The following is a 15,617-nucleotide window of genomic DNA, read 5'->3' as shown; positions in this document are numbered from 1 at the left end:
CCCTGGACTAGAAAAGACCTCTCTCCTGTCTGCTCTTATCTCACTCTCACCAGCTTCAGAAACCATTGACGACATATGAACATATTTTTCTTCCCTTTTCTGTCCCTATTTGCATATGTGTATTGCGTGTGCATGCTAGCTTGGGCGTGTTGTATATCCGTAGACGTTAACTGAATTAGAGTTTAAGTTTTTAATTCATTTCACTTCTTTAAACCTAAGAAAACCTGGTGTGCTCATTTCTTTGCCTTATAATTGGAAAGCTCTGAACAAGGATTCAGAAAAAAGGGGGAGCTCACAACATTCTGTTTAAAAATTAAACCCTGTTAAAATAAGACCAGGTGAAGACAGTAAAAGACCCCTACATACCTTTCTCATCTTCTCAATGTCAATTTGCACTTTTGTTTAAACTTTTTTTGAATGCTTCTACAATATTGTCGACCTCCACATTCATCATAGGCTGGAACAGTGCGTTGATTGTTGCGGCAGCAGCCATCTCGTTAAAAAAACATTCAGCATTTACTTCACTCATAGGGTTTGCATTCGACTCACAAATACTTTGCTGCCACTATATTATGTTTTGTGGTACCCACAGCTCCAAAATAATCATGCTTTTTAACAGATACTGGAGCTTTGCATCTCTTACATTTTACACATCTCTACACATGCAGAAGAATGATATAAGGGGCTGGATTTTATGCTGTTCCCCCATGGCGTGTTTGGAGGCAGGAGGGCATTTAATCGGGCGGGATGGTGGCAGGAAGGCCTGTGGATGGTTTTCCTGCCCTGCTGCCAATTGAGGCCAATAAGGAGCTATGAATGCCCAACTAAGGGCATCTTCCAGCCACCACTGGTACTAACCCAGTGGCAGGCGGGCCTGTTGCCATACAGGGAGCAGGACATGCAAACCTGTGTGGGTTGCTTGCCAGCTCCTGAGGGGAGGTCCCTTGTTCAAAGGCTTTCAGTGCCTGATTGAGTGGCCTGGCATCGGGAAAGGGGGGCTCCCTGAGACCCATTGGCTTGCCATTGCCACCGACACTGTTTTCCACCCTCCCACCTCCCACCCCCACCTCTTCTGCGACCCCCTCCCTGCACCTCTTGGTGGGCGGGACTTCCGTCCTCCGGGGTCATGATCCTGTGAAAGGCCTGCCAGTGATTCCTTAACTGCTTGATTGGCATGTAATTCTGGCGGGCCTTCCCAGAGGAGGCAGCACGGGTCTCTCACGGGCTCTCCAGCCAGCAGCCGTGACCCCGGTCACTTTCATAAATTGCCCCCATTGTGTGTTTGGTACGCAGACTGTCGTGCAGTGCTGATTGATGTGGTATTATGGATATACATGTATACATATGCATGAATAATATAGATCCTAAATCATTTTTGGTGATATTGATTGAGGGATAAAGATTGGCCAGGAGACCAGGAATAACTCCCCTGCTCTTCTTTGAAATGGTGCTATGGTATCTTTTACATCCACCTGGCAGGACAGATGAGGTCTCTGTTTAATGTCTCATCTGTAGGATGGTATATCCAAATTGAACTTATGCAATTTCTTCCACATGTGTTGCTAAGACAGCTTCAGTGCAAGTCAAAATTGACTACTTTATTGCGACTAGAGGACAATTTGGAATATGTTTTTAACTACATAGCATTTTGATAATTTCATAGTTGATAATAGCTGTGGTAGAGTTCTTAAATCTATCTTGCATGTGCCTGTCACATTTCAGACTTCAATGTGTTACAATTTGTCTTGGATACAAAACAATCTCTTTTTCTTAAAAGAAAAGAATTAATGAAAGAGATGTAAACCGTGGTGCGGAGTCAACTCCCCTTGTCCTCTTTATTCCCTTTACCCACTTGATCCTGGCCATCACGTGGGACTGAAGTCCTCTTAATTCAGGCTCAGGCTGGGTGTTTGGGATATCTGGTTGCAAGAGAGCCACCCTCCAGCTTAATCCACAGCTACAGTTACTGGCTTAGTACAAAGAGGAAGAAACTCAGTCCTTTCTTTAACTATCAATTTACTTTATTCACATTGTTATACAATGTACGAATAAGGCTAAGACACTGTTAGACAAAAGCATGCAACTCCAACTTATCTTAGGATCATCAAGTTTCCCTTCTCTGTGAACCATTTCTGAGAACGTCATTGTCCCCCAATGAGTGTGCAATACTGTTGCATATAAAAAGATACGTTATAAAACTTAGTATATATAGTTGGTTTTTTCAGTTTTTGTTTATATTGATAACCGTTCCTTTTGTTTCATTATAGCGCCATCATCCAATCTTCGCAAAATTTCATTTTTCCACCCTCTAAGCTGATAGTCATTGAGTATATCAATTATTAGCACACATAGAATCACTATGATAGCAATATGTGATACAATTCTGACCCATGGATGCATTTGAACATTAGATCCCCAATTCCAAAACTTACTCCAAAACCCTGGGTCATGCAACAGTTCATTTGCCTTGTCCGCATGAGTTCGAATTGTTTGTGTGTTTATTCCATTGATGAATTATCTCCTTTGCCTCTTCTGCTATTTGTGCCCAATCCGCTGTTAGGTGTGGGATGGGTGGTAATTCAGTGGCAATATATTCCCGTACCTCCTTGATCTGTATCAGTACATTGGATCGTAAGATTCTCCTTTTATCACTATCCTCGTTATTGGCTTAGGCAGTACTTGTCCACCAACAACCAAGTCCGAGGTTACATTGTGAATGGCTACATTGTGACCCCCCAGAGGGCACTGTTTCCATCCCTTGTTGTAGTTCATAGCAGCCGTGGCTATGTAATACGTTTGCCCCACAAGGGCATATTGTAAAAAGGTCTGGTTGTTTACAGGCAAAATGGATAATGAACAATTTTCATAGGTGCTGAGCCTGCAATTTGTAAGTTTCTGTCTCGTTGTCTCTTCTGGACAGGCCCAGTGATTCCCCTCTTGATGACATTTTGACAAATCAACCTCTTTCTCAACACCATCCATTACAATGGCATGAGATGGTGGGTTACTTAAAGATATCCAAATACCCTCCTGGTACTTGCCCACGTTATGGACTCTCTTTAAAGGGTAGGTCAAATTACTCCTATGTCGGGGAATATGAAACACTGCCCCAACATAATATCTTCCTCTATCCTCGTCACAGGTACCTAACACACTGTTAGTTAAGGTCAAACTTTTATTCCCTTCGATATACCCAATGTTTTTCCCGCGCCCGCCAACTCATCCACTCCCGCATAATACAAATTTAAATCTTCTCGCTTTCCTTTGTTGGTTTTAACTATCTTGATCTGCCGAGCAAAGTTGTTCCTGGCCATGGGATAGTCTTCCCGCGTTGACACTGCTTCAGGTGCGTTCATTCGTCGTGATAGCTCCGATGCGGGTTCACCTAAGGTCCCAAATATGGTCAATCCAATTGCAATGCAATGGATCACCCTCTTCATTGTGGGCTGAACCTGTAATATACAAGTGTAATTTCTGCTCTTATTTACAGTTTCTTTCTTATCCTATTTTAAGTCCAGTCTCTCCATACACTGAGCCAGACTGTCTATATCTTGTTCCCAATTTGTTTCTGATTCTAACCGTCCATTTCTTCTAGCCCACTTACTTCCCCTGTTTTCTTTATTTTTCTTTTGTTTTTTCCCTTGATTTCCCTCTATGTGGATGTACAACTTCAGGTTGTCTTCCAAACACTTCTGCTTGGATCTGGAGTTGATCCTGCTCTTGATCTCCCTGACCTTCGATCGGAACATCGGGAGCATCAAGCATCACATGCTAACTGTGATTATCTTGTTTTTCTCCTACTAACTTTAACTGATTAATGTGATACCAGCCACTCTTTTCTGGTGCTGTCAATACTTTGTATACAGATGGACTAGCTTTATCTACTATCTCAAAGGGACCGGTGAACTTTGTCCGGGATTCAACTCTATTGGGCTGGCCTTTGCATCGAAATAAGCCTTACTTTGCTGTCTCTTCTTTCCCTGTTGGTGAGCTGCCACGTAATTTGCTTCTTTCACTGTTTCTACTAGTTGTACCCATTTTCTGATATAATACTGTCCACCTCGGGTTCGGACAAGTCCAAACCTACCAACCCCTCCATTCCTTTCATGTCCCTTACTGTCATGAGTTTATAGGGAGTATAACCTGTTGATGAAGCTACGGTATTCCTGATTGCCATCAACACATAGGGCAGAACAACCTGCCAGGTTGCCTTGTGCTGCTGAACCATTTTAGCTATCATGTTTTTCAATGTCCGATTCATCCTTTCCACAATTCCTCTAGACTGTGGTCTATAGGGGATGTGGAATTTCTGTTTAACCCCAAAGAGGGTCATTACATTTTGCATTACTTGGGCTGTAAAATGTGTTCCCTGATCTGATTCAATGCTTCGGGGTAAACCCCATTGAGTGAATACCCTTTCTAACAGAATTTTCGCGGTGACTTTGGCTGTATTTGTTCTGGTTGGGAAAGCTTCCACCCATTTGGTAAACGTATGTACTATTACTAGAATGTATTTAAACCCTCCTGGAGTGAGGGATAAGGGTCCTACATAGTCTATCTGTAAATTAGTCCAAGGCCCTTCTACTGGTCAAGTATGTCGGAGGGCCCCTTTCTTGACATTCCTATCGGGGTTGTGTTGTGCACAGATCAAACCATTCTTGACGTAGTGTTCCACGTCACCTTTCATTCCAGGCCACTAGCACACCTCCTTTTATCCTTTCCAGGGTACTCTCTGTCCCTTTATGTTCCCATAAGTCATGGTACCAGTGGATTATTTGGTTTCGCCCCCCTCTGGCACTACAAATTTTCCTTCACATAAAACCACTCCGTCCTGAATATATATCCCCTTGTACTCTTTGTATGTATCTGACTCTACTCCTTCTATCAGTTTTTTCAATTCTCCATCTTTCTTCTGCTCCCCTGTTAAATCCATTACCTTTAACCTGTTTTCCTTTCTGTTCCCCAATGTCCTCAATCGGTGGCTGCCATTCCTGCCCACTAACAGCACCTTGTTTGGCTAGCTCATCCGCTTTCCTGTTCCCTTCCGGAGCAAGTTTTGAATGAGCTTTTACTTTCGTGATCCCACATCCTTTCCCCTGTGCTCCTTCAAAGATGTATCTTAATAATGGAAGGGGCTTCCCATCCGCTGAGACAAAACCTCTTGTCTCCCATAAGGTCAAATGTTCCGTGAGGCTATTACAGACATACATGCTATCAGAATATGTAACTGATCCAGGCGGGAAGTATTCCAGGTGGCCAACCACATATGCGACGGCTGCTAATTCTGCCGCCTGCGCACTCATGGTTTTAGGCAATTTTAAGGCTGCGCTAAACTTTTCCTGACCGTGTTCTACATATATCCCGCACCCAGTCCTCCTCTCGCCATCCTGTACTGATGAGGAACCATCCACAAAAATTTTTAAGTTGGGTTCTTCTTGTTCCTTTGCATCTTTACTTTCTGCCCCCATTGCTTTCTCCAATCCATTCCTACCCCCTCCTTTTTGTTTTGATACAAATGGTTCCTTGGGATCATTTGCTATCATGACTTGACACTCATGTTTCTCTCCTTGATACGCTAGGTTGTCTGCCAACATAGTTGTAGTTTTTACTCCTTTCACGCTTATGTTTCTTCCCTGCAACAATAGTGTCCACCTAGCAATTTGGTTCTGACTTACTGACCCATGTTTGATCCTACTGTCTAATAGTATCTGTACAGGGGTATGTTCTGTCAATATTGTAAGTGGGTTCAGTCCCACTAATGTAAGTAAAATACTGTACTGCCCAAAAAACTGCTAACAAATGTTTCTCGCACATCGTATACCCCTGCTCTACCGGTGAAAGCATACGCTACTGGTCTCAATTTCCCGTGTGTCTCCTGTAACAGAACTGCCGAGAGGGTGGTGTCTGTGGTAGCTACCTCCAATGAAAACTGCTCAGTTGGATTTGGGGTTTTCAGAGCAGGTGCAGCAGCTAGTGCCTGCTTTAAATCTGAAATGTCCTGTGTGTGTTCAGTTTTCCACTCACACGCCACGTTCTTTTTCAATCGTTCCATTAACGGGGCCGCTTTTGTAGCGAATCCATCAATGTGGTCCCTGCAATATCCCACCAAACCCAGGAAAGATCTTAACCCTTTTACATCCCTCGGGACAGGGAGTCCGCCAACCGCTACTACCCTTTGTTGGTCAATTTCTCTCTTTCCTGGTGTCAAGATCATTCCCAAGTAAGTAACCTTCTGTTTCATAACTTGTGCTTCTTTAGGGTTTACTTTTAATCCCAATTTGTGTAACAATTGTAGTAATTCACTTAGTAACTGATAATGTTCCTGTTCCGTTTCAGTTTGTAGCAGTAAGTCATCTACATACTGCACCACACATTCAGGCTTTGAGAACCTTTTTAACTCTTCCCTTAAACATTGGCGAAATATAGACAGGGAATTATGAAATCCCTGTGGCAGGGCAGTCCATGTATATTGTTGTCCTTGAAAGGTAAATGCAAATTTATATTGGCATTCTTTCTCCAGTGGAATAGACCAAAAACCGTTACTTTATGTCTAAAACCGTGAACCACTGTGCGTCCTTATTTTGTTTAACTACCGTCTCTAGGCTAGTTGCTACGGTAGGGGCTGTTAACGGGGTTACCTTATTTAATTCTCGATAGTCTATTGTTAGTCGCCAGCTACCGTCCGGTTTCCTCACCGGCCAAATAGGTGAGTTGTTAGTGAGGCTACCAATCTTAGTATCACTTGTAGCAGCAAACTCTGTATCACCTTTCCCACCTCCTCTTCTGCCTGTTTCGGAAAACCATACTGCTTCTGTGGTTTGGGGTCTGGACCCTGTATACACACACTCCCGGTCATTTTCCCACAATCATGTTTATGTCGAGCAAATACTACTGAATTCCATGTGATAATTTGTTGTACTTCACTATCGCTACTCATTTCTTCTGGTCTTGTCCACAGTTCCCCGAACGTGCATATCCAATCCTGGTATTCCCCCACTGGGACGGATGCGTGATCTATACTACCCATGCCCAAGGGCATTTGCCAAATCGTGCAATTAACAGGGTCAAAATTGAGTCCTGCTTTAGTCATGTAATCACACCCTAATATATGTTCTTGTTCTCTGGGTAACTGAATGAGAACCACTGAGTGTTCTATTGCTACGTCCCCCACACTAACTTCCAACGGTACGCTCACATATCCCACTTGTGAATCTCCTGTGAATCCACGTAAAACAAGTTTACTTTGAATTTTCCAATCTACTTTACTAACGTTGGTGGTGTTTACGGTGGTTCGGGATCCTCCAGTGTCCCAAAGGAACGTGACAGGGCGGCCTCCAACCCTACCATTCACTAGGGGTCTCCCTATGTTATCCCACCGCGTGTCACACACCCATAACGGAGAGGTTTGCGACCGTCATTGTGGTTCAGGGTACAACCCCGAAGACGGTGCTATCTCTAATATATCACATTGAGGATTTGACCTATTCAGTCCTTCCACGGGTATGCTCTGGCATTTGTTCTGGCCTCCTCCCCAACCTACATTTTCTCGTCTCAGGTTTGTGCATTCTCTTTTGAAATGTCCCTCCTGGCCACAGTTATAGCAGTGGGTCGGCCCGCCCAGAGTTCTCCCTGTTCTAGGACGGATCCTCTCCCAATGCCTCTACCCCTTCCTCCTGTCTGAAAGGCTGGGTGGGGTGCCCCTTGTGTAGTTCCCCTCCCTTCATTTCTCCAGGTTATTGTCTGATCTTTTACAGGCATTGCCTTTCCCCCAGGGGCCTTGGAGGATTTTGTTGTTTCCTTCTCCCATGCTCTAACCATCCTCCTGAGTACCCAAGCCTCTATGTGCATGTCATCAGAGAGATCAAATTGATCTAGTGCCCTTCTTGACTCCTCAGTGCCATGCGACACCAGTGTTCTCAGCCATCGGTTTCTAATCTCTGGTGTTGGATTGGCTCTATCTAGGTTCGCGCCATATACCCCTTGAAACACCGCCCAGATGCAAGCCGCAAACGCGACAGGGTGTTCACCTTTTCTTTGATAGCATTTCGTTAGCGCCTCCACTGGGTCCCCTCTGTTACCGCCCATGACATTTAATACTTGTTCTTTTAAATCCTCATTTGTGCCTCTACCGAGTTTTTGCTCCTCCGGTAGGGCGGAGTGTATGTGTGGGTGTAGGCACATTATAATTAATTTTCTTTCTTCAGCATCATCTAAGCCGTGTATTCCTCTCTGTTGACTGACCACTTGGAACAGCTCCCTAGGATCATCCCCGGGTGCGCACGTACCAATATCTTTCGCAATATCCCTCAATTGCTGTACCCCCATTGGAATGGAATATGTCTTATGCGGGCCAGCTGCCACCTGGCCATCTGCCCCTATCGCTGCCCTAATGGTCACAAGGGGGGCCATGGGGACCGATGACTGCTTCGGCTCTGGTTCATATGCTGGCGGAGGATCTTCGGGTAGAGGGTCTCCGTCATCATAACCGTACCTAGCCGCTTCGTCAGCTAACTCATTTCAATCTATGCCTCCTTCACCATTCTCCTCACTTCCTTCAGGTGCAAAAGCGCAGATTATACCTCTCTGCGTGGCTAGCTGCTCTTGCAGTCTCGCTATGTATTTTTGACACTTTGTGTGATCACCTGAATTACTTCTTTTTTCCTGAGCTGCTCTCTGAATCACATTCATGGCAGTTTTTAAATCACTGCATTGCTGTTTCCATCCTTCCACCTCAGCTTTAGCTGCTTGGGCTTCTCTCTCTTGCCTACTTTTTTCCGTAACTAGTTTTTCACACTGTAACTGATATTGGTTCATATGCATCAAATCTGCACTTCTCTGTCCCTGCAAATCAGTTACTTTTTCACTAAGGCGGGCTGCCTCCTCACGGAGTTTTTTAATCTCTTCCTTTAGTCTGTTCTGCTAATTTTTAGCCTGCTGTTGGCATTCTAACCATTCCTCAAGTAAACAGCCGATAGCTACTGACTTCTGTATCTTTTTAAATTTCCTAGCTGACATCTTTGCTTGTGCAGTCTTCCAAAGGGCTTCCCCTACGGGTTTTCCCTTATCGCTAGTGTGACCGGCATATTCTCCATATTGTGGCCACTTCGCTATTACTTATTTTTGGAGGAATCCCTTCCAATCAAAACAATCCGAGTCTCCAAGGTTTGGAGATTCCCCTTATTTCATCATCTTATGTTAGTAGCTACAAATTAACCCCTAAGTTCCTGTTCTCTCTGTACTTTGCCAATTCGGTTCGGCACGAGTCTCCCGCTGATTCAACGGAGAGATTTATCCTCGAGCCCACCCAGGGACGCCAATTATGTAAACTGTGGTGCGGAGTCTCATCCCCCTTTTCCCCTTTTATTCCCTATGCCCACTTGATCCTGGCCATCAAGTGGGACTGAAGTCCTCTTAATTCAGGCTCAGGCTGGGTGTTTGGGATATCGGGTTGCAAGAGAGCCACCCTCCAGCTTAATCCACAGCTGCAGTTACTGGCTCAGTACAAAGAGGAGGAAACTCAGTCCTTTCTTTAACTATCAATTTACTTTATTCACATTGTGGTACAATGTAAGAATAAGGCTTATACACTTAGACAAAAGCATGCAACTCCAACTGAGTTATACAGTTAATAACAAAACTCGCTAGAATTCATAAACACACCCACTAGGTTCCTCTGACCTTTCCCTGACCGAGTCACAGAAAACTTAAGGATAATACTCGAAAAAGGGAGAGTTAACGCTGGCCAGGCGTTCCGTTCTCTCTCTCTCTCCTACGTCGTTGCCACGTTGCTCACGCAGGGTCTTCCACTTCCACGATTGTTGGTCTCCGGAGTTTTCGCTGGCTCTATGCCCAAAATGCTCTCTTCTTATCCTCCCTCTTATCTCCAAATCTGAGCTGCCTCTTTCCGGTTGGTTTAAGCCTGCTCACCTCGTTCGCATCTCTTAATTGGCCCAGGCCCAAAGACCCCGGTATCACACCGTGTCCAAATAAGGCCCTTTTCCTGTGATCGATCCTTTGTCTTGTCTCAAAGTAATTAGTTCAAACTGGTTTTTACCAGCACAGGCCAGTGTCCGAGCTCCAGGTTATTACAGGTCAAACAATCCCAGCAGTTTGTAACTGATTCTGTATTTCTTGCAGCCCCTGGCCAACCGAGAAATCAAGCTAGTCATCTCCTGCTGATGTCTCTGACCTTTGGGGGAAGTCAGAGATTTACTAGCAGTTACCATTGACAGAGAAATAATTAGCCTGTATTTGGCCTCGGAATGTAATTGACAGAAATTAGATTCAAGATGTACCTATCTATATATCCATTGGATCTCATGGCCTTAAAGGGAAAGGTAAGATATAATTGATCCACCTTGGCAGTAGAGTAATGAATTGTGTATTACATGGTGTAATGCTCCAGCCCTTTATTGAGTTTTCTATCTTCTGACTTAACTAGACTGATGCTGCCGAAGACTTGTTCTTATTTTATTTTTTAAATCTTACCATTTCCTATAATAATGGTCAGATGTACATTCCAGTAGCAAAAGCTGAACAGCAGTGTGCAGCAATAGGGAAGATAAAAGCTTATCCCACAGTTCCCAATCATCTGCACTCTTCATGTAATTCAAAGTGAATCAGTGTTGCATTAGGTTGTTGTGTAATGTGTTTGCTTTCTGCTGACTCAACATCTAGCAATAAACTAATAACAGGAAATGCTCAGGTCTGGCAACATCTGTGGAGAGAAAAACAGAGATTAGGGGTGGTATTTAATGGAGGCAACGGGGGTCTCGGTCGCTGGCTGGAGAGCTGGTGATAGCCCTGCCTCACCACCTATTGGGAAGGTCCGCCAAATTAAGTACCAACAGTGGACATTGGCAGGCCTTCCCTGGGATCAGGGCCCTGGGGGTGGAAGTCCCTCCTGCTGAGAGCTGTCAGCCAATCAGAGATTGGCAGCTATTTTGCTCAGCAGCGCCACCAAGGAGGCGGTAGCTGTCATGAGAAAGACACCCACCCAAGGCTCAAGTTGGCACTGGATCCCAGACTCAAGTGAGTGACGGCGGGAGGGATTTTACAGGGTGGGGGTTGTGGGGGAATGGGGTGTAGGGGAGTCGGCAGCAAGGGCAGGGAGATGGCTATCAGTGGGACCCATCCTTCCTGATGCTATGTCCCTCAATGAGGCACTGAGTGCCTTTAAATAAGGGACCCCCACTCCCTGGAACTGACAAGCAACCTGCACAGATTTGCATGCTGTGTTCTCCATGTGGTGACTGTTCTGCCCACTGCTGGGTAAATACTAGCGATGGCAGGAAGAGGCCATTAATTGGGCAATAATTTCCCCTTAAGGGCCTCAATTGGCAGGATGAGAAGGCAGTGGGGTCCCCACCCACCACCATCCCACCCAATTAAATGCTCTCCAGCCTCTGAACTCGCCAAGGGGAGAGCATAAAATCCAGCCCAACATTTCAGGTCGATGACCTTTTCATCAGAACTCCAGGAATAAATTGGTCTTTTATTTCATGTAAAACAGTACCGACCCTTAAAATGAATGATGGGTGCAGGTAAGGTTTTTATGCTAGTGGTTCACAATTAAACTGTAGTGCACCTTGCTTTAAAATTAGTTTGGTCATTAGATTATTTCATTTTGGATCAATAGTTTCCTCTGAAGGAAAATAATTTCTTTATCAGGGCAAGCAGCCAAAGGTGACCTGACCATAGTCATTCATGGGCAGGGAGATCGTGATTTTTGACATTGATAAATATCAAAACTCCAGTAGGTTGCCAGCAGCTGAAATGGTTGAAATGATAGAAAAGGCCAGTCCCATTTTCACCTAATGAGGGCCATTGCTACCATTATGGATCAGATGTGCAATCATGATGTCAAAAAATAACTCTATCTATTTAAAATGAGAGTCGGCTCTATCTTAGGGGTGGATGCGTACAATTTTAGTGTAGCATAATTCTTCAAGGCCTGGAACTAATATTACTGTGCTCATATTTCTTGTAACTTCATGTTTGAGTTCACTCACTGCATTGCAACAGTAAAAAGGCCCTAAGCAAAAAATAAATTCCTCATGAATGTGACTGTGGTATAATATTGTTCCCTGTTCTCCTTGACTTCTCTGCAGCATTTTTCCTGGTTGATGACACTATTCCCTTTCTATTGCCTCACCTCTGTGGCCCATTCAGTGGAACTGCCATTTCTTGGTTTCACTCTTGCCTATCTAACCATAGCCAGAGCATGTCCAGCAATGGCTTATATTCCCAGCCCGCTCCCTCTCCTTCCTCATCTACATGCTGCTCCTTAACGACGTTATCTGAGCACATGGGGCCAGATTCCACATGTACGCTTACAGCACTCCGCTTTATCTCTCTGCTACCTCTCTCAACTGTTTTGTCAGATTGTTTGTCTGACATCCAGTGCGAGATGAGTCACGTTTTCCTCCAGTTAAACATTGGGAAGACAAGCCATCATGTTTGGCCCCCAACACAAAGTCTGCATACTCATCATTGATTCTAACCAGCTTCTCAGCCATGGGTTGAACCAGACTGTTTGTTTGTCAAATAGGGTGTTGAGGTTACAGAGTTGAGCTTCCAATGCTGCATCTTTTTCTTCACAAAGGTTGCCTCTTTTCACCTCCATAACATCGCCCATCTCTGTCCTTGCCTCAGCCCATCTGCTGCTGAAACCCTCATCCATTCTTTTGGGCAGCTCTAGATTCAACTATTCAAAGGTTGTCCTGGTTTAACCTCTGTGCTGCATAAACTTCAGCTCATTGAAAATTCTACAGCCTATATTCTAACCTGGTTCAAGTTCCATTCACCCAGCATTGCTGGCCTTACTGGCCTACTTTAGTTCCTGATTCCTCAAATTTAAAATTCTCATTCTTGTGCTTAAATCCTTTCATGGCCTTACCCCTCCCTAGCTCTGTAAATGCCTCCAGTGATACAATGCTTTGTGAGCTCTGCATTCCTTCAACTCTGTCCACTTCCACTTCCTGAATTCCTTGCCCCACCATTGGTTGCTGTGCCTTCAGTCACTTCGGCCTTAAGTTCTGGAATTCTCTTCCTACATTATGCGTCTTGGAATGTTTTTCGATGTTGAAGGCACTGCACGAATTTCGGTTCTTGCTGAGGAAATAGAAATTGAGAGTAATGGCTATTATTGTGAGAAAGTACATGAAGCCGAAACTACATATGTTGAGCCTTTTTTTTATTCATTTGTGGGATGTGGGCATCACTGGCTAGCCCAGCATTTATTGCCCATCCCTAATTTCCCTTGAGAAGGTGGTGGTGAGCTCCCACCTTGAATTGCTGCAATCCACATGGGGTAGGTACACCCACAGTGCTTTTGACCCAGCGACAGTGAAGGTACAGTAGTATAGTTCCAAGTCAGGATGGTGTGTGGCTTGGAGTGGAACTTGGAGGTGATGTTCCCATGCATCTGCTGCCCTTGTCCTTTTATGTGATGGAGGTCGTGAGTTTGAAAGGTGCTGTCCTAAGGAGCCTTGAGGCATTTCTGCAGTGCAACTTGTAAATGGTACACACTGCTGCCACTGTGCGTCGGTGGTAGAGGGAGTGAATGTTTGTGGATGGGGTGCCAATCAAGTGGACTGCTTTGTCCTGGATGGTGTCGAGCTGCACCTATCCAGGCAAGTGGAAAGTATTCCATCACACTCCTGACTTGCAGATGGTGGATGGGCTTTGGGGATTCAGGAGGTGAGTTACTCGCTGCAGGAATCCTAGCCTCTGACCTGCTCTTGTAGCCATGGTATTTATATGGCTACTCCAGTTCAGTTTTTGTTCAAAGGTAACCCCCAGGATGTTGATAGGGCATTCAGCAATGGTAATGCCATTGAATGTCAAGGGGAGATGATTTGATTCTCTTGTTTGAGATAGTCATTGCCTGGCACTTGTGAGCCCAACCTTCTCCTGCCAGTTTGCCTCCAATGATACCCTCTCCTGCAAGCAGTCCTATACATCTCCCTATTAAGTTTAACACCTGTTACTCCTGTGGACATGGACTTTCAATGATCATTGTCCTCTCCTGGTTAGCATTCTGTGGCAGTGACTGCCATTTTCTTCCTTTGGTGGGTGACAAGACAGGCCTGAGTATCATGGAACCTTCCTCTAAATGAGATCATGCATGGAATGGTGATGAGTGCCTCATTCCCTGAAATGAAGTGTCCTTGAAAACTAACAGAAGATCTTCTGTCAGGCAGTGAATTGAGGGAATGGCTTTGAAGGTGTTTGAGAGGTCATCCTTTGCATTATTTAGTTATCTTGACGTGTAATTGCTAACAGAGAACAAATATGATTGGTAAGGAGATGAATGAAACTTTGAGTGATAGAGGATGTGTATTGACACCAGTACCTTGAATGGCCTTCGCAAGGTCATTGAACCTCTTTCTGCACTGTATGGCATTGTGTCTTGGATGGTGATGGTGGAGCATGGAGCTTGTACTGTCTGTCTCTGGCAGCATCCTTTAGACAGCTTGCACTGATCTCAGATGAGGACTTCTGTCCTCATTTCTACCATAGCACCTTCATGGATGTATCAGAAAATCTGTGGATTTTCCAAGGTTGACACCTCTGTGGCTGCTACTTCTACCATCTTGTCAAATATGATCTTGCCATTTAATTGGACCAGAATTGTTCTAACCTTGCCGCATGAAATGATAACCCAATGAAGGATGGTGTTCTAGCCTCCAATCCACTTGGAATAGCTCATAAGGTTCTAGGAGGAAATAGTAGCATGCACATGCCAGTGTTACCTTTTTAAAGGGTATTAAGGCGAGCTTGTCGCAAACCCACCAACCAGAAGAGAATCCAGGCACAAGTGTCAATTTCAGAAGCTGAATTCTGAACTTTAACATAAAGCTGAAGATAGTGGGCTGCATTTTATGTCGGGGGAACAGGAGCTGGCCACCGATTGTAAAAGTCGGTGGCAAACCCGCTTCGGCCCGACCTGGAGATCCGACTAGCATTTTACGGGTCCCCAGGCTTTAATTGTTCCGTGGAGGGATTTCCTCCCACTTGAGGGGAGGACGTCCCGCCTCATTGAGCTACTGGCCAATCATCTGGCCAGCAGCTCTTAGCCCCTGCAGTGCCACCGGGAGCAGCGACCCCTGCTGGGACTACAGCCCAGCCGAGGACATGGAGCCAGGAGTCCAAGTAGGTTACGGTTGCCTCGCCGGGCTGATTGCCTTGCTGGGGCGTGACCAATGTTGGTTGTTTGGGGGGAAGGGGGGCATCTCGGGTCCTGGGGGTGGTTGGGGAAGTGGGGGCGGCCCTCAATTCGACAACCTGTGCCCATTTGTCCGCACCCCCCCCTCTCTCCCTTGGTGCACTGAGAGGCCTCCAGGTTTCACTGGGCAGCCTTTCACGTCTCCCAGACGCCCGCTTGCCATGGGTAAAATCACCGTGGAGGTGGGTGAAAGCCACTAAGTGACCACTTAAGGGCCTTGATTGGCCTGGAGCGGGTGGCCCATTTCTCACCCCACCCTCCTCCGGCCCATAGAAAGTGGGGAGGAGATGAAAGCAGGTCGGGAAGGCTTCCCGGAGCCTCCCACTCAATTTTATGCCACCCTCCCGCCACCATCCGGCTCGCTGGGGTGGCGTAAAATTCCAGCCAG

General features: G+C 45.4%; 1 protein-coding gene across 5 annotated transcripts in view; it reads left to right on the top strand.

The window, feature by feature from the left end:
• kynu (kynureninase) overlaps positions 1–15,617 on the top strand; it is a 283,739-nt gene that overhangs the window by 30,301 nt on the left and 237,821 nt on the right. Inside the window, exon 1 of one of the 5 annotated variants that reach the window (XM_068035002.1) lies at positions 10,193–10,337. The exons of the other annotated variants lie outside the window; for them this stretch is intronic. Within the exon in view, the coding sequence (XP_067891103.1) occupies positions 10,290–10,337 (48 nt within the window). The 5' untranslated portion in view covers positions 10,193–10,289. Of the gene's footprint in view, positions 1–10,192; positions 10,338–15,617 lie in introns of those variants that run through there. 5 annotated transcript variants of the gene reach the window in all.

Source organism: Heterodontus francisci, chromosome 7 (genome assembly GCF_036365525.1).
Source record: "Heterodontus francisci isolate sHetFra1 chromosome 7, sHetFra1.hap1, whole genome shotgun sequence".
Classification (NCBI taxonomy): domain Eukaryota; kingdom Metazoa; phylum Chordata; class Chondrichthyes; order Heterodontiformes; family Heterodontidae; genus Heterodontus; species Heterodontus francisci.
The sequence above is the reverse complement of the archived record's forward strand: the minus strand, read 5'-3'. Positions and strand labels throughout refer to the sequence as shown.